The sequence below is a fragment of the Festucalex cinctus genome, chromosome 12, assembly GCF_051991245.1.
Source record: "Festucalex cinctus isolate MCC-2025b chromosome 12, RoL_Fcin_1.0, whole genome shotgun sequence".
Taxonomy (NCBI): domain Eukaryota; kingdom Metazoa; phylum Chordata; class Actinopteri; order Syngnathiformes; family Syngnathidae; genus Festucalex; species Festucalex cinctus.
In genome coordinates this window covers 1,438,322-1,463,897 of record NC_135422.1, presented here as the reverse complement: position 1 = coordinate 1,463,897, position 25,576 = coordinate 1,438,322, and the positions used below count along the sequence as shown (strand labels likewise).

At 38.9% G+C, this 25,576-nt stretch overlaps 2 protein-coding genes and 1 long non-coding RNA gene across 8 annotated transcripts in view; 1 reads left to right on the top strand and 2 right to left on the bottom strand.

The window, feature by feature from the left end:
- Positions 1-25,576, bottom strand: part of kif6 (kinesin family member 6) — a 43,366-nt gene that overhangs the window by 14,936 nt on the left and 2,854 nt on the right. For 2 of the 4 annotated variants that reach the window (XM_077537781.1, XM_077537782.1), the window contains exons 3-13: positions 25,057-25,131; positions 22,355-22,502; positions 21,812-21,921; positions 19,696-19,825; positions 16,937-17,143; positions 16,323-16,466; positions 16,100-16,186; positions 12,550-12,653; positions 11,742-11,847; positions 11,406-11,562; positions 8,416-8,613 (exon numbers count right to left, since the gene is read on the bottom strand). In XM_077537781.1, the coding sequence (XP_077393907.1) occupies positions 8,416-8,613; positions 11,406-11,562; positions 11,742-11,847; positions 12,550-12,653; positions 16,100-16,186; positions 16,323-16,466; positions 16,937-17,143; positions 19,696-19,825; positions 21,812-21,921; positions 22,355-22,502; positions 25,057-25,131 (1,466 nt within the window). Of the gene's footprint in view, positions 1-8,415; positions 8,614-11,405; positions 11,563-11,741; positions 11,848-12,549; positions 12,654-16,099; positions 16,187-16,322; positions 16,467-16,936; positions 17,144-19,695; positions 19,826-21,811; positions 21,922-22,062; positions 22,157-22,354; positions 23,012-24,080; positions 24,148-25,056; positions 25,132-25,576 lie in introns of those variants that run through there. The other 2 variants (XM_077537783.1, XM_077537784.1) reach the window with 2 other exon arrangements.
- Positions 3,004-5,507, bottom strand: LOC144031075 (uncharacterized). The gene is made up of 3 exons (XR_013287432.1): positions 4,889-5,507; positions 3,941-4,184; positions 3,004-3,840 (listed from the first exon to the last, which is right to left on the bottom strand). It is a non-coding gene; the product is annotated as an uncharacterized LOC144031075 (long non-coding RNA).
- Positions 19,530-25,576, top strand: part of daam2 (dishevelled associated activator of morphogenesis 2) — a 95,808-nt gene continuing 89,761 nt past the window's right edge. For 2 of the 3 annotated variants that reach the window (XM_077537776.1, XM_077537775.1), the window contains exon 1: positions 19,530-19,797. The gene's annotated coding sequence lies outside the window, so the exon portion shown is untranslated. Of the gene's footprint in view, positions 19,798-24,585; positions 24,602-25,576 lie in introns of those variants that run through there. The other variant, XM_077537777.1, reaches the window with a different exon arrangement.

The following is a 25,576-nucleotide window of genomic DNA, read 5'->3' as shown; positions in this document are numbered from 1 at the left end:
AGAAACTTCATTCAAATGTAACCATTCCATGACCTATCCGGCACCAAAATAGAGACATGGGGTAATATCACTATAAAAGTGTCTTTGGTGTCCTCATCAAAATCACTCGAATCACATCGTGAAAAACACAAATACCAGTACAGTGTTCCCTCGCTACAACGCAGTTCACCTTTCGCGGGTTCGCTGTTTCACTGATTTTTTTTTAAGTGCAATTTTTTTGTATACACAGTAGGGTACCTATTTTTAAAATCTATAAAGAGTTGAACATTGAGATTGTTTAAACGAGAGAGAAATGTGAGAACTTATTAATGCATCTGAAAAAAAGTGTATGTGTGTGCAGGTATTACAAGTATTTTTTTGGAATTTAACGTCATCGATAAATGAGGGAAGACTGTACAACAAAATGTCTCTTAAAATGTGTTTTATTCATTTAATACAATTTTTATTTAATTGGCTGGACGTGAGTTTGGCATGTCCCACACACTACTCTGTCAATATAGCTAGTTTTAACTTCGTTTTGGCTTTCATTTTTTTTAATTCAGTTGGTTTTATTTATTTTTTCTAAAATATTACGTTTTTTTTTAATAGTTTTATTATTATTTAAATATATGGATTTTTTTTCTAAGTGCAAGATAAAAAAAAAAAAAAAAGATTGCAAATTACAGTTCCCCTAAACTTGGTTGTTCAGGTCCTAGGAATGTACAGTAACACCAAAATAAATACATTTAAAATGAACCATGAACAAATATATGATATTAATTGACAAAAATGAAAACAAATATTTTCGCTATTATTATAGTTTGAGGTAGTTTTATAAATGCAAGATGCACTTTCAGTGTGTTTTCTATTTTATGTAATTTTGTTAACGAACACATTTGATATATATATATATTTTTTCGTTAACTATGCCTATAAAAATCTTGGTGCTTAATAAGTTGTTAGAAGGCATGATTTGATTCGTATTTGCACGCAAACGCACGCACGCAAACGCACACACGCACACATACACACAAAAAAAAAAAAAAAAAAAAAGAAGGCATGATTTGATTTTTATTCATTTTTTTTTTTCTTTGCGGAGCAATTTTTGCTCATCAATAACTTCATTTGAGGAGTTGTGTTGGGCTACAAAGACACTTTAGAAGCCGTACAAATTTCATGAATTATTTTGATGAATTAATAAATTTGAGAAATAAATAAATAATTGAAAATTGTGATGCAAATCTGCTCATTTCAAGCATCGAAAGATTTTCTGTGCATTACTTTGGCTGTTAAATTACAAAAGAAACATGAAGTGGAAGGAAAATCGATAAACATTCCAATATGGACACAACAGGATATAACTGACGATAAAACTTGCTCAATTTAAGTTTACAATAATATGTGAAAACTAAAAAAATATATTATCTTACCCATTGTGCTTAAAAAAAAAAAATCAAAGTGAATCAACCACAGGAAAGCATTCCTTTGCTGGTACAGAGTTAAGCATTAGTGCGGTTGTGGCCCTTCACTTCACTGTCAAGGTCACAAGGTCAGTTTTCCCACCACCTGCTATTTAATAATTTGCTCATGACAGAACTTAGCACTAAATATGAAAAGTTACAAGTACGAAAATGTTATTTGAAGCCTGCGCTCCAGATTTTATTGAGTGCTTTCGCCAAAACTAACTTTTGTGCAAAATGTGTTCACGGGGTCACTTATTATGGTTGGAAAGCAAAAGACTCTTTTCAATGCATCGTGTGCTGGAGGCTGACAGGGGTGACCCGAGTCGTCTGATTTGATTACGGGGCAGCTGGATCATTTACGTGGACTTTAAAGCCCCAGTGTGTAGCTCACGACCGCCATCTATCGGTCAAACAAGATAATGCAATGATTTTAAGCACACGAACTACGGCGTCCCAGAGAGACCCTACTTCAACAGCCTACCACCAATTTCACCGGAACAGAACGCAAACAACTTCTGGTATTCCCTCGAGTGATGACGTAAGTGAATTGCATTTGTTAGACATACTGTACAGATCCCTAATAATTGTGATTTAGTCATTTAATTTCAGAATTAATATTTTTGTCGGCATTGTTTGGAAATACTGTACGTCAGCTAATGATAATGGCTATCTATGTTCATATTTGTTAGTGTAACTAAACCATGCAACAGAGAACACACAGTTATGTTATACGTTTTATAGACATGTGGACCATCTCAAAGGGGGCGAGAGAGACGACGAGGAAGAGAACGCGGTGCCTCGTAACGTACAATTATGTCATCATGGAAAAATAATTCCATTCGAGCATGCATGTGAATGGCTCAAAACATACCTTTGCTTGGAATATGTGGTATTTAGATTACATAGTTTGCTGATATGTTTAGTATATCGTGCAAAAATAATGGTGTTAACTGAACGACACATCTGCAACTCAGACTCGTAACCCCCCCGTGTCTTGTTGCTACTAACCACTCAGAAAAGTGCTGCTTACAAAAACATTTGAAACCCTTTACTCAGATATCGATTTGTCACCATGTTGAACAATTTTACCTAATAAATATCACTAAGCAACTTAATTAGTTTTGATTGAAGATACAACAGCTTCCTTGTACTTCGATGTGCAGGAATTTACATGGCTTTCACAAATAGTCTTGCTCATGTAATAATGTACTTCATTGGCTCAGTGACTTTCAGTTCATTGTTTGGTACCTCATCTGACATACAATTGTTACCTTCTTGCAGAGACTCGTACAGGAAATGACCATGGAGGAACATGAAGATATCCAAGTCCAGCTGATAGACTGACACCAAGAAATACTTTTTGACACATCAGCACCACCATGATTTCCTGTACCTGGATCCCACATCAGCACCACCATGATTTCCTGTACCTGGATCCCAGACTGCAGCACCTTGGTGGACTTGTAGCAAATAAGTGACACTTTCCCAGATCCTTGAGGACAATACAAAGGTTTTTTACCTGGCATATAATTAGTCCATGTCTGACACTTGTTGTAGTTTGTATAACTTGTATATTGTTGTTGTGTGTTAATTTGTACATTTTGAATAACTAAAAAAATACAATTTCCTTTGGCGTCAACATGCAGTGTTCATTCGACACCTAACCTAACACTATTTTACATGACCAGAAATGTAAAACATCAAAAGCCTGGAGAATTATTATAAATGCTTGCAATGACAAGGAATTCTTCATTGGCCAATGAATGTAAGGTACAGTACATGAAAATGAATGAATAAAATAAAGTAAAATAAAAGTCTACATGAAATGAACATATTAACTAAAAAAAAAAAAAAAATGCTGTTAGAATATAATGAGCTACATGAATTGCAGTTGTTCCAGAATTTTACCAATACGCTGTGCATTTCAAAATATGGAAAATAGACATACAGGTTTGGGCCAAAAGTAGTGTTACAGAGCAGGTATGTGTTGTACACAGCTAAAATATCTGATTAACTCAATACCATGATGTTTTTTTTTTTTTGTGTGTGTGTGTGTGTGTGTGTGTGCTGACATTGCCCCCCATTAACATTGCAACATTCCTCAAACTCTCCCGAACACAGTATGATCTGTAACACTACTTTTCGCCTACTCTATGATGTTATTGGGGCAAAATTAAGGAAGGCTTGTCCATTGATTGTGTGAACAGACTGCAGTAAAAATGAAGTCACTTCAATGTTTGCTGGTTTTATTAAGTTTGACATGCTCCTTGACTGCACAAGTACATGTTATGGAGTGAGGGCATGTTCCCACCAACGATGATATCATATTCTTCAAAGGCTTGCTGAGGAAAGTGAGGGAGGAGTCACTCCATGGCTTCAGACACCTGGTCAGCAGGTCCTGTGTAAAACAAGTGGTGCTTGTACATGTGACCATTCCGTATTGCTTCACACAAAAAGTTCATGTAGTGTGCAATGCCGTCCATATGTAAATGACATACCAAGACGTCGGCTGACTTCAGTTTGTTGCAGCTCAGATATGGTAGGTGGAGATACTGGTGGTACAACACCGAAGCCTTCTGGGGTCCTCCATTCAAGTGTCCTCATTCGGGGCATTCCAATATGGCTGCTGACTCTCCCCTTGATATTTTTTTTTCTTGCAGGTCGGTGATGTATTTAAACGGTGCATGAATGCTTGTATACATCAGAATATGGTTCTGGAACCCCTCAAGTTTGGCTGTTGATCTAGTGTGACACAAACAAAAACACAATTATAAAATAAAATAGAATAATTGATGATACTACTATATGTCACCAACTTTCCAACAAAGCCCCCAAAATAGAGGTAAGATCTTTAGTTTTTGGGCCCAAAACATTGTATTAGCTAGATAAAGGTAACTTGACTGCATACTGCATAGAATATGCAAAGGCTGCTTGCTTGTCGAATTTCCGTGGAAAACGTGGCAGCCTGTAAATTCTTGTGCACCCAATTACACAATGGACCAGTACACACTTGAGTGAGAGAGTTCAGACTCTAGCAGTGCTTACGGTACAGCCAGCATTTAAGTCCAGAAAGTTATTCCCTGCCGAAAATTAATTTCGAGAACCCTATTTTCACCAACCACAACGAAAATAATTTTCAACTCCTCCACTAATACAGTATGCTTTAGATTCTCTATTGAAGTTATGGGCAAATATACCTCCGAAATCACAGTTACATTACATTACACAATAACTTGCGCATTTACTCTAAATATAACGTGCCAGCGGGAATCTTTTTTTTTTTTTCAAAGCAAGTAGCTACATAACGAAATCGTTCGAGTGGTGCGGAGTTGCTAATCAACAGATACAGTGATCGTAAAACAAAGGTACGAACATCGTATTAATTAGTACGGAGTATACTTTTTCTCTCGCTCTCAAAACGTAAACACAAATGTACTCTTACTTACCGGTCAAGTAGAAAGCAGTCGAAGGCACCGGCACGTCCCAAACCTAGTCTGTTCCTCATTTCTCTCCATCTGGCAAATGCGGCTACAATATAAACTCTTGTTTTGTCGCGCTGAAATAAAATAAATTCCCAAAGTAAGTGTGATGCTTGATAATGCTCTCTTCGGGGACCGGAAACTCTTCTTCTTCGTGGACATGCGGTCGCCATACAAACCGGAAGTGCGTTCCAAAAACGCGTTAAGAAATGGAGCGCTGAAATTTGTCTTTGACGGCACCCGTAGCAGAAAGATGGCGGCGAAACATGGCAGACACTAGCAGGCGAGGCGCGGACATGTAAGATAATTTGCGATTTCTAGACTAACCGTTATATTTTAAAAAAGTACGTTTATGCGATACAACATATCTTTTTACATACTACTAACACAAACAATTGTTTTTTTTTTCCGAATGATTTATTATTTCACCACTAGATGCCACTGTATAATACTGAGTGTACCTCAGTTATGCGCGTCTCGCGTGGAGTAGGGGCTGTTTATGCAAGTGGACCGTGACTGGATGTTCTGATTTAGTCCAGAACATGATCATTGTAAAAACATTATTACATGTGTTGTAAACAGAATGTACGGAAGGTGAAGATGAACAAAAAGGTCTTATATCAAATTACTGACTCTTTTTGTGTTTATATTTGCTTTAAAGGGATACTTCACTTATTTAGCCCATTATAGCAATAAAAAGTTAATATTTTGTCAATAATTAATTTGATACTTTAATTATTTTTCACGTACAACTAGTACCTTTGCTGTCGACTGAAAATGACATCACAAGGGCTCAATCTGTTTTCTAGGTTTGGTCATGTGACATTCACAAGCTGAGCTGTGATTGGTTACCTGAGCCCTTGTGATGTCATTTTCAGTGAACAGCAAGTTGCTAAATGTCGTTTTTAAAGGTACTAATTGTACATGAAAAATAATGAAAATATCAAATTTATTATCGGCAAAAATATTCATGTTTGACTGCCAAAAACGGCTAAATACGTCAAGTATCTCTTTAAATGTAAGATGTTGGCAAGGTCATAAAGGACAATGATTTAGTAGTTGAAGAGCAGATGCTTCACTTCCTTAGGTCACCAACAGGAAGCGGTTGAATTGGAGGATATTATGTACATGACAAAAAAAAAAAAAAAAAGTAAGTCCAGGTGAAATTATGGTCTGTATTAGATGACCTACCGTTGAAAAAGACTACAATAATGTTGTACATATGAGCATTGCTCCATAATGTTCCATGTTCCAGTTCCCAGATTGATTGATTTCCCCTACCTTCATCTGTCTGGAAAGGATTCAAATGTGTGTTTATTTTTCTAATAGGCTCCTCTTTCGGAGACACTGTTAGCAATTAGCCCTCCACTGGCCTTTTTAACCGCACTGGGCACAGATATACAAAAATGAGGGGACGGGGGAACGAACTGTGGTTAACGCAGACAGGAGCGCAGACTCAGTTTGATGAGTTGTTGGCTCAAAACCCACTGCCCAGTGGCTATGACTGAACTAGTTATGCGAGCCCGGGTTCATCATCATCCACTTAGACAAAACCAGGCAGGAAAAGTCAAATAAATGCAGCTGCCCCAGCGAAGGAGCATGTCTTTGGTGCTTAAATGGCTTGACTCTCAGGAACCTCTGCATTCCTGTTGCATTCGAAGTAAGGTTAAAAGTACACTGACGAGCCCACAAGAACCCGGGGACTTACTTGTTCTGCAATCTTCATCACGTCAGCATGCTTTTTCTTTTTTTTTCTTTCCATTTAGATTATGATCTAAAGCCCTAGAGAGGATGTGGCAGTGTGATGACGTTCTACTTTCACAACACAAAGACACATCTGGGAGCAATCTGCCAGATAATGAGATGACAAAAAAAAAAAAAAACAGACTCTGCATAGCAAAATTCTATTCAAAATATTTATGTATACATTTACTTGCAAATACCTCTGAGCAGATTTATCATGTGCATTTGAGACGCCACATGTCATGGAAAAACAGTTTGTTTGTGCATCATGATTTAACACTGCAATCTAATTCAGTGTGCTGTGCCCGCAGTATAATATCGCCGTGCAGACACAAACAAAGAAAAATCGTTTCTACTACTGCTAAAACAATATCAAATTTGATAAATCGTTTCCACATAGTTTAAGTCTGTAAATGTCAAATTGTCAAAAGTGCACTTGCACGCAACAAGCACCAGGTAAAGTTTGTAAACAAAACCCTGGACCGAGTGACGTGAAACCATTTGATCCGAGTCAGTAAATTTTAGTTCGGTTATTAATTTGCTACGCCCACTCAAACAAATGACGGATTTATCACCTAATTCTCATCCATGAAAAGCTCAAGTAGATATAGATACTAATGGGATGCCAGGTTATCTGCCTATGGTCCAAAAATCCAGAATTTTTCATGTTCCGAAGAAAACCTCAACAGACACACTGAAGATCGGCTCGGGCTCCCAAATTCCGCAAGGGAAATCACCTGGCTGCTGTCTGCATCTAATCCATCACAAATGTTTCTCCAGCAAAAAGTAAACGTCAGCTATACAGGAGACAACATCTGCTAAACATTTACTCAATCCACAAACTCCTTTGTTAACAGGATCCATTCTCACTATTTAACGGCAGCAGAGAAGTCACGATGAAGTGCTGAGAACCCGAGGTGATGATGTTTTCATGATGTTTGATTACTTTTGCAAGGATTAGGAAAACCGTTTAAGCATATTTACGCCACATCAAAACTTCCTACCTGTCACCGTCACTGGGTTCAGACCCAGAACTATTTTTGGCTGCTGTTGTGATGTTGAACAGTTCTACCCTAACAACTTGTGAGCGCGGTCAATCCTCCACCACGACTGATTGAAAACACCCAATAAGTTTTGAGCAATCCGAATAACTGATGAGAAGACAGAAGTTGGAAAGAAAAACAAAATATGGGAAATGTTCAAGACTATCATTGAGAAAAAGTCTGAAACTAAATCTTTATCTGTACCTTCGACAAAATGAATGTCCAAAGACATTTGTGGTAATTTTTTGGGGGGATTTCTTCTTTTGTTTTTGGACATTTCATTGTTATATACTGAACATCTTCTTTTCTGCCTTTTTTTTTTTTTTAAATTCAATTTTCTGACATTTTTGGCAATTTCATGGACATTTTATGGTAATTTTCTGCTTTCCTCTTCCTTTTTGGACATTTCATGTTCTCTTTTCGAATTTTTTTGATTCTGCCTTTTTTTTTTTTTTTTATTTAATTCTCTGACATTTTTTGGAAATTTCATGGACATTTTATGGTAATTTTCTGTTTTACTCTTCCTTTTTGGACATTAAATGGTCTTTTTTTTTTTTTTTTTGAGATCCACAGGGAGCCACATGAGAGGGACAAAAGGGCCACGTGTGGCTCCAGAGCTACAGATTGCTATAAGTAATGGATGCATAAAAGATACAAGAACATCTCCAAACAAAATCCACAGTCCAGAAAAAAAGTAACTTGAACTACCTCTTTTCATATACTGTACAGCTCGTCCACCAGGACAAGTTGAGGTGGTTTCATTGTTTCCAGCCTTCAGCAGTGGCATTGTTGACAAACTGCCATCATTGATGGTCACATGCTCCTGTACACTGGAAATACTTGCGAGCTGCATTGGGGCATCATTGGCCCTTTTCTTCTCCTTCTTCAAAATCCGAACCAGGATACCTATAGACATTGAGTTAAAGAGCAAATTCGTCTTTTGTTTGTGATTAAATATTTGCCGTTCATGGGAAATCATGCTTCAGATGATAAAACATGCTGTACCTGAAAGCCAGTCGATATGGTTGAAAGCTAGACTGATGAATATGTTTCTTATAGAGAGAATTTCCATGAGGTGAGCCAAAAATGACAACAAAGTAAAGGGCAGCAGCACATTAGTTTCCTCACGGCATGCACAATAGTCGGCTTTTAATAATGGCAGATTGCTGACATGTGCTCCCTGTCAGACATTACAGACTCAGGGAGATGTCATGGTCTGGGAAGAATCAGTGGCGAGAATGGGAGCCAGGCAGGCTTGCAGGGACTTTGCCAAGATTCCACAAAATCTTCTCTACTGATGAGATTGTATGTGTTTGTCTACTCCGGTCCAAGTGTCGAAATGCTTGTGAGGTCGGGTGCACTTGCGTGAGTATGACATCGACGTTGTCTGGCTACCAAACAAGTCTGAAACGGGAGAACTTGCCACTTGCGATGCTTTCGCACGTTATCTGCCACGAGCTTCACTTGTCCATATGCCCGCCTGCAAACTTTACTCCCTTCTTTTAACGCCATATAATGTCTTCTGCACATGCCGTTCTTCAAAGGAATAAAATGGGAGGGTACATTGAGATGAGCTTATCAATATTTCAATGTTGTATACACTTTGTGACATTTTTGTTTGGTAGTGTGCCTTGACTTTTTTGTGTGTAAAATATGTGCCTTGGCTCAATAAAGATGGGAAAACACTGAGCTAGCAGATAGTGAGGCTAGTGATTGAAAACCTTCCATGTATAGAATTCTATGAATAAAACATTGGAGCACATTAACTATTGATTGGGCTTCTGGTTTGTGGCCCACATACCATACACTAAATACTGTATAGTCTACTATATGATGGTCGAAGCACATTCCATAATAAATAACACATTTGTATGTTCCTCATGCATGGCCTTGTCATTACATTAGCAGATGTCCGGCTGTGGTGGTCAGCAGAACATTTGAGATGTTCAGTACAAAATAATAGTGCAAATGGCATTATTTTATATGATAAATGACGGATCAGGAGAATATCATTTATATTGCTGTCAGACAACAAAAAGGTGATGTTAGTGGGAATTATGTATCCATTACAGTCGCTAATGACAGTGTCTGTGCACTAATTTTGAAGCTGCCAAGTTTTAAACCCACAACACATTTGTGTTAAGCTAAAAACTTTTTTCTGGGTTTCATGTCATTGTTTCTACACGTTCTTATTGAAGACTTCACTTCCAGGTTTTTCCATCATGGATTTGTCTGGCATCTGATATCTTCATTTATGCTAAGCACGACCCTAATCTTGAAGTATAGGGCGAAAATATTTCTTGCTGGGCCTCCACATTGTGGTCACACATCTTATGATGTTCATTCAATCTCTCTGCTCCATCTTTCTTTTCATTTTTTATTCAGTTGTCCAATAAAGCAGACATAACAGTTAATATAGAACATGCCGTTAAACCAGAGAAGTGGGGCACAACACTAAAATTAAAGTCCACATGTTGCTCCAATTTTAATGGACCATATCATAACCTTTGAATAAAGCAAAGCCCTTGGTGTCCTTGTAATTGTTATATTAAATTGTGATATGAATATTTAAAGACTGAGGGGCATATTCACTAAAGGTTTGCGTAGCCTTTGCACGGCGCTAACTGGTAAAAATGGAGCAATCTGGGAGCGCCTAATTCACTAAACATGCACAGATGGGGAAATCCGTCACTAAGTGCGCTGCCAACCAGATTGCGTCACGGTGTGCCGGTGTTATTTGCGTTTTTGTAAATTAGGTAATTTGCATACATGTGACGCAAAATATGCCCACCCCAATGCAAATGAGACTCATTGATATGCAGCGTCAAATTCACTAACGCCAGCGCAAATAGCCACACAGAGTTTGTGTGACGCAAATAACGTTTATGGAAAGCATGTGTTAACCTGCCGCAACCTCGATCCCGGGATCATGACAGCAGTGCATGCCATTTGCGGCACAACATGATCATACAGCGATGACATGATCATACAGCGATAAGAGAGAGAGAGAGAGAGAGAGAGAGAGAGAGAGAGAGAGAGAGAGAGAGAGAGAGAGAGAGAGAGAGAGAGAGAGAGAGAGAGAGAGAGAGAGAGAGAGAGAGAGAGAGAGATTTTTTTCTATGTTGGTTTAGGACACATAAAGTAACCCAGGCTGATCGGCAATGGCGGGGAGGCACTTTACGATCATTCTTACGTGCCAGATGCATACTGTAAGTCCACGCCAACCTCTGAAAATATATTTTTAAAAACGATTACACCAATAATTTGTACTTTATGAACGAATGACGCCGTTGTCGTCCTCTCTGCTCGATACAGCTTAATGGCGCTCTAAACGCTTACTCTCGGTCCAACCTCGCTTTCTGATAATGTCATCTTTCTGGCAACTGTTACTATAACAAGCATGTTCTTGGCGCAAATCCATTGCCATGTGTGGTAAATCAGGTGCAAATTTGCCCCAAAGCTGTCAGTTTTGTGGCCGTGTTTGCGCCGGTATATGATTGGAGCAATATCCTTAGTGAATAGGTGGGTAACTGGGCGCAGACTACGTGTGCAGTTGTGGTGCAATATTTCGCGCTATTACCGGACGCAGCGCATTCTTAGTGAATATGTCCCTCAGTGTTGAAAATAACAACGTTTCAAACATTATCATCAGGACAAACAAAATTATTTTGCTATTATAAACCCATGTCAAAGGATACTAATTTCATTATCACGCTGCTCCAGCAATTCCTTTAGTTTGTCAACTTCCTCTGCACGGTGGTGCTCTTGAATATCCTTTACTTCCTGTGTGGCTCCTGGTGTGTCCACTATATCATGGTTATGGCAGTTTCCACTTCTATTGCCCAGAATCATTGACTAAAAAGCAAAAAACAAAAAAAAAGGCATTTGTGAAACATTGTGGGGATGGCCTGATGTAAACCGGATGAAGATGTGCATTGTTCCGCCATCACAGCAATGGTAAGAAACAGATATGACAGACAGACAGACATACACAGTACTGACAAGGACTATGATTAATATGGTTCATCTATTACCTTCAACAGACAAAAAGAATACTGTATTTTTCTCATGTCTGGTCCCAAAGTCAGTGTCACGTCTGGAACAGGATCATCTACAAAGGCCTTGACTGACTCGTCCAACCTAATCACACGGACAGAAATTTTAAACCACCACACTTACAAGTTACAATCAATCACGCTCAGCACCAGCTCAAACACTGGAAATCAATATTTAAGGAGTTTTTCTAGTGTTTAAAGTTAGGTCTGTTCAAAGACAACTATTTACTTAAATTCGTGCTCCAGCTACACTGCGCCAGTCAGTTGATAAACTATCTCGAGACGATATTCCAAACACTGGTTCCCCCAAGTTTTGGAAGCAGCCACTGGAAAGACTCGAAAGCAACTTTCCAAGCGGATCCAAAGAGGCAAAAAATGTGAAGTCTTTATTTTTCACGCAAACAATAAAGAAACAAACATTGCAGTCTCATTTTTAGATTCTGCAGCGTTAATGTTTTTTTCGACCAATCAAAGTTTGGCTCTGCCAGGCTGTCTGAGGAGGGAAAATCCTTATCATACAAACAAATGGGTTTGCTTTTGTTAGGTGTGAAGTGATATGTTGTGAAGACTGTGGGTAACTGATGGATGACAGATCAGAGAGGACTGCAGACGACGTGGCAGGATAACCAAAATGTGCATGTGCATTGCAAAGCATAAAAACGAAAAGGTCATACATCATATCTAAACAGACATCATTAGCCCTGAGTGGTTATTCTTGTTCTACGGAAATAGAAGACAAACAAAGTCCAAGGACACTTCTGATAGACAAATAAGCGACAACACATACTTCTTCATCTCCTCCACAGTTAGCTGGTCATCTCTCTCCTCTCCTGTCAGCAAGGTCAGCTCCTCCTTCAGAGATTGAACCTCCTGCTTCAGGCGAGCAATCAACTGTAATTTCAACAAAAACAAGCGGTTAACATGCGTGTACACGCGGCGTAAATCAGACAGACGTGATGCACATTTCGATAGTTGACACAAAACGAAGAATGTACACACAAATCCAGGTCATGTCACCGCTGCCAAGTGATGAGACAATCTTGTGGTTTATCACGCTAATGCACTTTGAGGAACATTTAAGTGATTCCAGACAACTGGATACAGCAGCAAGAAACTGAAGGAGGCCTGACATACTGTAAGTAAACCTTCTGCTTGCCACTGCTGGCAAACATTAGCATCCAGTCGGTCTAATACGCACTGACTCCAAAAACGTTTTTATATAAAAGATGAAAGGGGGGGGGAAAGAGGCATTCAAATAATTTTGCATCCCTTTAGGTTTTGTAGGTATCGAGCAATGAAGCATAGACCATATATGGGGTCGGAGTGGCTCAGTGTCTCGCAACCCAAAGGTTGTATGTTCGATCCCATGCCATTGTGACCATGTGGACCCTTATTTATTGATTGATTGAATTTTTATTTTTTATTTTATTTTTATTATTATTATTATTATTATTAATTCAATCTCTGGTGTAATAACCTTATTGATTGATTGATTGAATTATTTTTTTATTTTATTATCTGTTCTTATTGCTGCTGGACATGTAAATTTCCCACAGGGAGCCATCCCAAAAGTCAAGTCTAAGTCCAAGTCTAAGTCTAAAGGTTATACCAAACACCTCAGACAAACACAAAACCTACTGTCAAATAGTGTGAAACAAGATTCCCAGAGAAGGAACTGAAACTGAAAACCTGAGTTTTGTTTTGAGGTAAGTGTCATAAGCATGGAAGAATATTCATCTCTTACCCACCTCATATTTATTTTTTTTTTAAACATAAATATCATAGCTGACGCTGCAAGCCTGTACCTTTTTTGGACCCTGCGGTCTGATGTCGACTCCCAGCTGCATCCTCAAAAACTGACCACCAGCGGTCGGACAGCACAATCAGCACGAGTCTATTTCAGCGGGCAGAGCCCACACTGGTACCACAAGCTCCATGGCGGAATTTCAAATACTCGGAAAAAAAGCAGTAAAAATGCATGACCGGTGATGTCAGCATAGCAGTCCAGGTTCGCGGTAACGTGCAGATTTGATGTTGCGGAAATGGCCCGGGCGAATTAATTATGCTCTTGTTTTGCGAAAACGACATGTCGCAAACTTAAAATGTCAATAAACTTAACACCAAACCAAAATAGTCACGACTTAAATAGACCCAAATCGTTTTTGCAAACAAACTATTCTGTGCTCACACACACACACACACACACACACACACACACAAAAAACACAGTAAACTGTAAGCACTCCTGCATAACTACAGGTTACATCTTAAATTCACAACTATTACGTAGTTTGCCACACACAAACATGCTGCAATTATGGGGCCCTACTTTATGAAGGAAACTGGCATGTTTTCCAACAACGTCTAAACGCGGGCTTTTGTTTGGCTACGACAAAATGACAGGATATGGACATTTTAGACAATGCAGGGGGCACATTACAACAATATCACAAAGCAGTATGGAGGAAAAAAGGGAAAAAAAAAAAAAAGCAAAAAAAAAAAGCTAAACAATGAGATACCCACAGGGATGTTCATACCTTTCTCCGAACACTGTGTATCATTTAAACGCAAGTTCTAATCATAGATGCATTCTCCGGTAGATGATACGGTGTTTACAGTTACGAGAGGGAGGTTTAGGTGAGTCATTACGTCTTAAAATGAATTATTTTGACCCTTTCAGCAGTTTTATCACGACTCTATTTAACTCAATATAGTATAAGTATGGCTTTGAGTCTTTGGGGACCATAATTTCAACATTGAGGTCATGGCTTTAAGGAAGAAACAAGATGAAATTGAAGTTTTTAAATTTAGGGTTGGAACAACCCTTAGCGCTCTTGAGGAAACCATCCTTGTCTGGAACACTTTTTATTGCATATTTTACCATGAGGGATGAAACCGACCCTGAAAAGCAATAGGACTACTGTACAGAACATAAGATTTGGAATTAAGAATAGAATTACACCACAATTTAAATCAAAATATGTTTGTGTCCAATTCTGTATTTCTTATTCCTGATTTGTTTCATTCTTAATTCAACAACTAAATAATGTATTTATTCTATCCTCATAAAAACAACAACAACACAGTTCTCAGGCTAGCAACAATTTTCAATGTTGGTAAATAAATGGACTGTTTCTTATATAGGGCTTCAACCACACCAAAACCACTTCACTGTGTCTCACATTCACCCATTCACTCACCCAGTGGTCAGCTGCTGCCATGCAGGTCGACTGGGATCAAATCGGGGCCCAGTGACTTGCTCAAGGACACTTCGACATGGTCACCACGGGTGACGAACCCGCAACTTCACGCATGGGAGAAAACCACTCTACCACTGAGCCATGCCGCCCCCTTTGTTAGGCCAAGAAGAGAGTTTGCAACTTATTTTTCCTCACTTAGAACTGGTTGCTTTACAAAGACAGCACACTGTGACATTGATACACATTAAGCAACTTTGATTGTCATTGGATTTTGAATCTTGGAAGTAAAATCGTGCTGTATACGGTTGGAAGCTGCCAGACACTGTCACAATTACTAGGCTGGCTGCAGACGAGTTTAAAAATATCCGTGGATGGTTTTGAAATGCAGTGCCAGCCAAATGTTAGTGACAATAATATAGAGGCAGTTTCATGTATCATATGTTATAGCTGCCATTCTTATAAGTGCGCGATCACGTCCCTGATTAAAATGAGCAAGGGAAGGTTTTGTGCGATGTGTACGCACGCACGTGTAAAGGTCCATGATGTAACTTCGACGTCTTAAAACCAAATCACCCGCTGTCAATGAGTCTCTTTGTCTACAACATCTGGACAAGAATACCAACATGGGCTGCAAGTGTGCAACTTGGGCGTTTTTGTTTGCAAGTAAAACCAGACTGTGTAAAAACTCTTAATACTTTTCAGCTGAATGCTTTCTCAAAATACGAGGAACCGGGTTCAAATATGTCAAAACAGAATTGAAGGCATGTAAACAAGACAAGGAGAGAGTGCAACTGCAATCTGTGAATAGTTGAAATATAGCAAGACGGGCAGGCGTTGATGTGTTGAAGACTTAAAAAAAAAAAAAAAAAAAAAAAAAAAAGTGATTATTTTAGAACAACTCACTGACATTGGAAAAAAGTGGTTTTGGATTGCGAAAGAGGACACTTAAACACATGGTAGGTTACACTAAGTTCCATTTTGAAGTTGAAACCATACAGCAACTCATTTGCTGATCAAATTAAGGTTTGGAATCCAAGTGAAAGGTCTGGTTGTAATGACAGACGTGGTGTCATCGGGTCTGAGTTACAGTATTTATGACCGGTGAGGTATTGAAGAGTATGCAGCTGTCTCACTCACCAATGCAGGATCAAGTTCTTCATTCAATATTGCCTCATTCTTGATAATTGCCACACGCTGGGCAAAACGACACGTAGAGATGGACTCCTGCATTTTTTAAATTTTTTTTTTGTAAGATGACAAATAGGTTTTTTTTAGTGGAAAGAATAACAAATGAAAAACATGATATTTGTATTTTGCTCAAGCCATGACTTTTGTAATACAAAACATTTATGTGTCTTACATCTAGGTTCCTCTTGTCAACTGCCATAGTAGCAATCATAGTGGTCTTGCAGTTGCCTCCAAGGCTGTCCCTCAGCACAGAGGTCAGCATCGAGTTCCTATATGGAATGTGGCAGCGATTTCTCTCTGACAGAGCGATGATAACCTGAAGAAAAGCAAAGGTGAAAACAGGCAAATATTGTATGCTAAGGCATGATGGGAACAGCTCATAAAATGTTATTGTTATGAGAAATCTGCATGTCATGCTGGTGGAACTCCAGCCGTCAAAACCAAATGTCTGGTATAAAATGAAGAGAATCACAATGGCATTCAGTCTTCTGGGAAGTCTTTCTACTCAATTTCTACAGACAATTTGTCTATGGTATTGTCTCTCCCCTCCCCATTTGCTGGATGACGTTGAGGCTTTCCAGTTCTTACCAATTACGTCGTGTGTCTCAAATACTTTTGCCGTATAGTGTACTGCATATTGTGCTGAACGGTGAATATGGAATCAAGCATGCTAGGTGTGAAAATTGGAATTAAGGGTGGAGGTTGTTTGTGTCAAATGTAGTAATGTTACAACTACAAACTTCATCACAATGTTTCGCGCTGCTCTCCAATTTATTCGGAAGCTACCTGTTCTAGGTAATGAAGGGAGAGGTTGATGTATTTGGCCTCAGTAAGCAGCTGCCCATTCAGGCCGGTCTTGCTGACACGATCTGACCCGGCCAGGTCCACCAGGTGCAGCTTGGAGCGCCGTAGAGTAGCAGAGCCTGGCTGGCGCCTACACAAGTGCACAGTGAAAATGCAGTGGGATCGTGTCGAGGCCTGGTTCATGGGTGTCTGAAGATTGGAAAAGAGAGGATCGTTAGCACAAACACGATCATGTTTTGAATCAACAGCACTGGCCCTTGCAAACACAACAAAAACTTTGAGTTTCCATCTCATCTGTGATTCATTCAAACAACAGACGTGTTTCTTTTCATCCTTATTTTTCTTGCTTCTGCTGATTAAAATGTATATTGCAGCATGTGGAAACAACGAGCAGTAAACAGATGGGGGCAGCTTTGCAAAAAAAAAAACTGAGTTGGATTTTCAGATGGTCACCAGTGGAGCAGAAGTCACAGTAGGTTGTGACACGCAGGAGACAAAAATAGAGCGTGATTCATTCTGCATAAATAAGCTTTAAAACAAGATGTGCAGTTCTACAATGTGCTTAATTTGAATTATAATTCAGTTCAAAGTATTACCCTGACACTGTGACATCAAAACGTTCACCCTCCTAAAATAATAGTTTAGCGTATGTATTTTTCCCCCACTTTTTTTCAGAAAATGCAAAAAAAACGGAACCAAATATTGATTACACTAGATTAATTCATAATTTACTTTCAGGGTTAGAATTGAATGATCCGTTTTATTAAGGATGTACAGTAGCTGTTTCTAGCATAGTTAGCATCATGAGCAGATGACTTTATATATGTATATTTGCTGCCCAATCTTGAGAACAGCAGCACAAAATAAAAATAAATTAAAAAAAAATAATAATCCAGGACATTATTAATTAAAATGGAGATCAATTTGGAAAAAAAAAAAAAAAAAATGTTGACTTAAGCTCGTTAAAACTAAAATAAGTGAAACCAGATAAGCAAATTTTAACTGATTAGCTGTAGTAGGAAGGTAGAAAGAAGAGGTGATTATGATTGATTATGATTAGAAAATAGGGATCCAATAGCTAAAAAACTTGACATAATAGTGAAAAAGTGAGATCAGTTTTGTATTCCGCACCCAAAAAATGTTGTTAAAAGCACCTGCCAGACCTGACTCAACACAATTGTGTTCCCCAGTGAATTATCAAATTGTCCTCTCACCCTAACTTGTTGGGTTAAATTTGCCAACAGCTGTCGAATGGTGCCATGACAGTTCAAGACAAGCCATCTCTTTCATCTGTACAAATTGTCCTCTCTGTTCAAGTTTGCCCCACGGCCCATGTAATTTTACATGAAATAAAAATGAAAATGTATCATATGGTCATCACCACCATTCAACGTCATAATCGTGCATAAGCAGCACACATGGATCCCTATTGAAGAAACGTGTGGAACTTCCTTTTGTTCCGAGTGGACCACATGTTGATCAACACATGTTGACCACACACTATGTAAGGAAGGACAACTCAGCAATCTGTTGCTACAACAGCTCAAACTTCATTGTATGAGGGGGAATATTTTCTGATGAGGTCAAAGGAAAGGGGAGAAGTGTTGAAGGTGAATTTTAATTCCAATAAAACAGTAGAAGGGATTGTCATAAATGAGTGAGCTCATACTCCGCTGAGTGCATGTCCATATGGGAGGGATTGAAAGAAGATCTGTGCAAATTTGTTGGACTTCTACTTGTGTGTGTGTTGTTTGTTCGCTTCAGGCTCAAGTGAGAGTTTCTTGTGAAGAGGTCTCAGTGAGGGCGAGTTCACAAAAGGCCCCGTGTGGGTGGCTGCTGGTGGCTCCCCAACAACAACAAACAGAGTATTTGTTTTCATTGATAATATCGCAGCACAATGTCCCCATGGTGAAATGAAAGACAATATTGTCAAAACTTGTATCCATAAAAATAGACAATAAAACAATGTTTTATTTACCATTGTTTTATCAATAGGCAATTAATTTCCAGAGCAAATCCAATTTGCAGAGTTTTTGGCAAATGTATTTGCTCCATTGAATAATCCAAATGAAAAAATGAAGCAGCCTGTGGGCCTTTATATGACCACCCCCCCGCGGTCAGTGCAGCCTCTCGCAGGTGGATGCCATGTGAATCAAATATGACGTGTAATGCTTCAAATCACGCATAGCAGGTGATGCAAAAAGTTTAAAAGGCTTTGGGTGAGAGTCGTGCACACAGAAGGGCATGTGCATGTGTGCGTCGACCGTGCTCTCAGGTGGGTTCGTCAGATTGAGCAAAGGCTTGCACACATTGTCAGAAATAGGAAGATAACAAAAATGCACTTGCTTAATTCAGAGATGCAACTATTTGCACATAAAAAAAAAAATCTCCCCTTTAAAAGTGAGAACTTGCCTGATGCGAAGGAGGCTTTATGGTGTTTGTCTCTATGCATAAAACATACCATAAGTGCCCTTCGACATCATCAAAGTCATACACCTCTGATGATAAAACATCATCACTCAATATGTATTTACTTTACTCAAATACAAAGAACATAAAAAATATACATCACGTCAACGGCAGCTTGAAGTGAATAAACCAAAAGGGAAGACGGAAGTAGTTCTGTCAAAAACAAGCTCGCTCTGTTGGAGTCTGTGCATCAAAAGGAACATGCGTTACTAACCAGCTAGTCTTCTTATGATATCTCGACAAGATCCCACATTGGCCACACCCCCTCTTACTTCCGCAATCATTCGATTGGTGTCGCCCAAGAACAGCAGATTGAGAGCCTCCTCTTCATTGGCAGACTGCTGCAATGAAAGGTTCCTGAGATGAATGTTCTGGTCAGTATCTTCCATGATAATTACTTTTCTGAGAATGACAAAAAAAATTGTTACTTGAAAATGCAGCATTATGAATGTACTTGGAATAAAATATTAACAAAGCTTGTTGACAAGCCCAAAACCAGCATAGCTATAGCGCAGTGCCTGCAGCGCAGACATCTGGTCACTTGCAGGGTGCCAATGAATTGCCTGCTGAGGACTGCCTCATAAATAAATACACTCATGCAACCTTGATGTATTATTAAATTAAATTATAACCTATACTGAATAATACATGTCTTCCTATGAATATAAACTCACTAATAATTTTAGGCAGTCTTTAATACTTGACAGCAACACACAGTCTCATATGTTGCTGGCCAATTTTACATTATTAAATATTTATATATCGTTCATCAATACATTCATTTTTTTTTTACGCTGCTTTGTGAGGGGCAGGGTAAACTATTTGAACATGGAAAGTCCAATTGGCAAGGCCCAAGTCTAGATTAACGTTAACCCTTGACTGTGAGTGACACTGGCCTACATAGTTTATATATTGCTTGAATAAGTCTTGTAGATGACACATAGAAAAGTACAAATAATAATGATTGAGGAAGAGGACTATATATCAAATACATAGCTCAATACATGACTCAATATGAAGTAGGCCTTCCAGTACCTCAAGGGTTGGTGACCCTTGGCCCAAACAATGCAATCATAAAATATTACTGTGGTTATTGTGGTTATGCACTGCCATTCATTTTCCAACTATCATAATTTTATAACAATATGAAAAACAATAAAGATTCAATTTAACTCTTTGACCGCCAAAAACGTTTAATAACGATCAGTAAAATCACGACGTATGCCGCCATAAACGCTAAATGACGTCCAACTACGTTTTTTATTTTATTTTATTTTTTCTCCGTGCAACGTGCAGCTCTGCCCGGTCAATGGGTTGTAGAATCAAAAACACTCTAACTATGGCCAGCAGATGGAAGCATTGTATCTCCTTTCGTGAATGATCAAAGTTTTTTTTTGATAACGTGTGGCAGTAAAAGAGTTAACATACAGCATACTTGGAGACATTTTGTCTGTCCTTTGATAGTGGAATGCTGCAGAGGAGGATAAGAGAGTACACTGATGTCATGAGACATGGGAAGTGGAAGGGAAAGGCAGACCAACAGTGCCACAGCTTCTCCTTGAATCAGCAAGGGAAGCCACAGCATGGTTAACATCGGTCGGGCATCGTCTATTTCCGGAAGACTATGATTTGTGGGTATCTAAACCTTCAGGAGAATCATCTGCAAAATAGAGACGTGCCTCAAAAGGAAATGCTACCCGAAAATACAGAACAAACACTAAATTGATGGACCAAGATGTCGTGCTAGGAAGTCTAATATCTATTTTAGTGACGTCTGTGACAGAAGAAGATCAAAGATTGACGAACCTCGATTCAATTGGGGCAGATGGACACGAGAAAGAAAGAAAAAAACAACAACATGATTTTCCCTAGACTATAAAGAGTGCCAGTAACAAGCTATGAAAAACATTTCTTCACATAATCCTTTTTCTTCCCTTCAGTGCCAAATCTGTCACCAATTTGACCGCATTAATTGCTATTAAGTAGTGTTATTCCTGTTGGCAGTCCGTATTGGACTGGCAAATACTACAGTCTCCAGATTCACCGCACAACACATTCCAGCCAGTTAAATGGCAATGGAGGAATAAAGGCTCAGTTTTCACTCACACGTTTGAGACAATATTGGAACTATTGGCGATTTGTCTTTTTAGTGTTAAAATAGACCTGCCAAACATTATCGTTGATGTGTGCTCCTGCATTGCTTGGTTTATATTTCTAACTTTCCGCAGGATTAAAAACCAATCGACTTATTTGGGCAGAAGACTTAAGCTTTTGTCGTTCATATTTTTTCCGTGATAGAGTCCCTTATGGTTTTTATATGCTTTGAAGAGGCAGGAGCAGAAAAGAGCCACAAGAGTTGAACTGTAAAGTTCTGAAAAGTATACTGACGGTAGGTCCTCCAATCGAGATGCTTCGTGTCTGGAATCCAGGAGGTCGTAACCCACTTCGTTGTAAATCTCCAAGTACGATATGTGGGTACTATACATTGTGCTGCTGTCCTGTAGGGCAGAATGCATATATTAAAAGCTGATCGAATTCAACTGAAAAAAATGGTACTGACATTTAAAAAGAAAAAAAAAACTGTCACAGTGGACAGCGCTGTGTAGCAATCTTTTAAAAAAAACAGGTACCGACCTGACCTTTGACCTCGGCTACCTCTCAACATCTTGGGTCTGACATCTTTTGAAATGAATCATGTTCTCCCTTTCACATACAACATTATTCCCTGCAAGTCTGAAGAAGACCATTTAGAATTTGTCAAGGTGTGTTACACCTGATCTACACTGAGCTCTGCCCTATAATAGACAACTTTTTCTTCAGCTTTGTTTGTGATTGGAACATGAAAGTGGATGCACAGTATGTGAAATAGACAAGACAAAATTGGAGCCAAAACAGTAGAGAGTGTGCGAACCGAAGTGTTGTTGTTCCTACCTGATCAAAGCGCTCATAGAGGTACGAAAGTGTGCGGGGAATAATGCCACGGTCGCTATAGCGCTCTGCCCCTCCTGTAATGGTGAATGTCTTCCCGCTGCCTGTTTGACCATAGGCAAAAATGGTGCCGTTGTAGCCGGCCAGTACACTGAGCAGACAAAAGATATACAAGTTGACATTGAGAATGCTAGCATCAGCAGGATAATAGGTAACGTCTTGTAAATGCGGGTCGGGCCATTTCATATTTTTATTTCACACACAAACTATGCCTTATCCCACTTGAAAATTAATTCATTACTATTCCTAATTGGCCCAAGCTTCTATATTAGCCTTCTAAAAAAAAAAAAGTGGAAATTATTGTTTAATCCTACTAACAAAAACAGATAAAACTGTTCCGGCTTGACAAAGGTAGCAAATTAGTTACTGCTGCTTTCAAAAGTATCCACCTGTACAATCCTTACGCAATCTTAATTTTGGGTCATTTGAAATGACAACATCGATTCATTGTAATGCATTTTTTTATTTAATACTGGAAACCAAAGTAGATCAAAGTCAGACTAAATTAGATTTGACAATATAAATGCCCAGGAAAATATGGATGTTGTAGAAGTGGAGAGACGTTATGGCGACAGTCTTCTGACGGTAAAGGAAAAATGTCTTCAAATGTGAGTGAAAGAAAACCCACTCAACTGGTACATTTTGGTTTGGCTCTGAACAGTGGCAATGGAAACCAATAGTATTTAGCAAAAACTGAAAGCGGCATGTGAATGGCATCCACGTTACAAATGTGGAGATATATAGCACAGTACTGTACAAATGTCTTATCTCACTTTTCCACTGTTGAACTTGAGTCTTTAAAATTGCCAAATTAATTCTATAGGTGGCCTAAAATGGGAATTGAGTGCCTTAGTAGGTGGGTGGAAAAGCGCTATACAAGTGAAAGACCATTTAGCACAAGACTTATTTGACTAGCCAAAGATCACAAACACAAGGTGTAATCAAAAGGTAAATGTACTTCCGTGACGTTTTCTAGTGCCACACCCTGTCCGAAAACCCCCCAAAAACAAAACAAAAACTTTCATGACAGTTTATTAAAAAACTAAGAATATTTATGAGACAGTCAATTGGCTCATCTGACATTGCTGTCTTTCAGTCTCGCAGTATTTTCAGCTTGATTGGCAATCAATAATAATAATAATCAAGAGAATATGCAAAGGTTCCTGTTCTGACGTCCATCCAATTTGTACGTCACATCCTCACTATGGTCATGGGTGAAATGGAACCTATCCCAGGCATCCGACTCTGGCTGAAAGGCCAGGGTACACCCTGGACTGCTTGCCAGGGCACATATACTGTAGACAAACAAGCACTCACACTTACATTCACACTGATGAAAGGATGTTGAGGCTAAATTGAGCCAAATGTTTGTCGGGGAGGAGGAAACACCTTTTTACATTGCAACACGACCAACTTTAATCACAGGAAATTCCATGTAAACTCCCTCTCCTGGCTGTTTTCCTTGAGGGAGACCAAGTTGCAAATTTGGCAAGTATGAGAGCAGGAACTAACTAACTGCTGGACCAAAGTGAAGTTTGGGCGGGGAGATCATTGGGAGGGGGGAAAACAACAATTAACTGCTGTTACTCACTCGAAGCAATTTGGGTTGGATATCCTGAAACATTAATATGGAAATAATTTCATAAGAACACTGGAAAGCAAAGGATACTTTACAGTAACCATCTGGCATCTGACCTCTGCTGCACCTTGAATCGGATAGCCTTTAAGTTGAAACACTTTTCTACTTTGCAGTAATCCCTGAAAGGCCGAAGATTGGTCGGGAATTGTGACTGTTAGGATTAGAAAGCCCTGACAGGAGAAACAAATCTTTCAGTGCACCTTTTTTATTTTTTTTGCAAAAAGGTACCTTTATTATATTAAAAATAAACAACAACTTTTTTGTTTTTTTGGCATGCATGTTTAAACAAAAGCTCCGAGGGCAAGTTGCAACAACTCAGTGTCCCTCTGTGCTGTGGCTAGTAAAAGTTCTGACACTCACAATGGCAGAACTTTCCATCTTGCCTGCCAGCTGAGTCCACTTAGTGGTTTAAGTATGTCAAGTACACGAAAAATCAGGCACCCTTCATTTGCATCTTAAAATCACGGAGTTGAGCTGATTTCCTGTTTGCAGGAGGACTTGGTCAAGTAATGTGACTGGACTTAATCCTGCATGAGCTGTGCTGGACACAGGTGGGAGAATTTTGAATGTTATCAGTAGTGAATTGTAATATTAAAGTCATACTTTACTTATTTAGCCCATTATAGCAATAAAAAGTTAATATTTCGTCTATAATTAATTTGATACTTTCATTATTTTTCACGTACAATTGGTACCTTTAAAAACACATTTTGCAACATGCTGTCGACTGAAAATGACATCACAGGGACTCAGGTAACCAATCACAGCTCACCTGTTTTCTAGGTTTGGCCATGTGACAATCACAAGCTGAGCTGTGATTGGTTACCTGAGTCCCTGTGATGTCATTTTCAGTCAACAGCAAGTTGCAAAATGTCTTTTTAAAGGTACTAATTGTGCATGAAAAATAATGAAAATGTCAAATTTATTATAGGCAAAATATTAACGTTTGACTGCCAAAAATGGTATCCTTTTAAAAAATGTAAATTCAAAGCAATGATCACTTTACCTGTCTGCAACTGGTTTTGCGATGTTTTCAAATATCTCTTCTTGTTTGGTTTCTTGATCAAACACTTTTTGGAACCTGTACAAAAGAAAGAGACTGAGACACATTTTCTTCATTTTCCCCCTTTACTACAACAAAAATACCCAAATCTGAATCTAAGTTGGGAACACAGACAACACTGTTAATTGTTTTCATACAAATGGAAGTCGTATTTAATTTCCAAAATAGATTAAGAAGTCATGATGTTTTCTGAAGAAGTCTCAAATCTTGCTTTATCCCACAAAAAAAAAGATGAGAGGGATGTGAGTGGAATCCGCCCAGAAGGGTTGTTAAATGTGGAAATTGTATTTATACAAGGGCATAAGGGAACCTCCGCAAGCTATTATAAGAGTTTGTGGTTTGCAAAAGACTCTCCGTGTCCACTACTGTCTGCCTCCCTAACTGTGAATTTAGGGCTTGGAAGCGTGGCGTGAGCCCTGCCCAGAGGGTATATAAGGCTGCAGCTTTCACCACCAGATGTTCT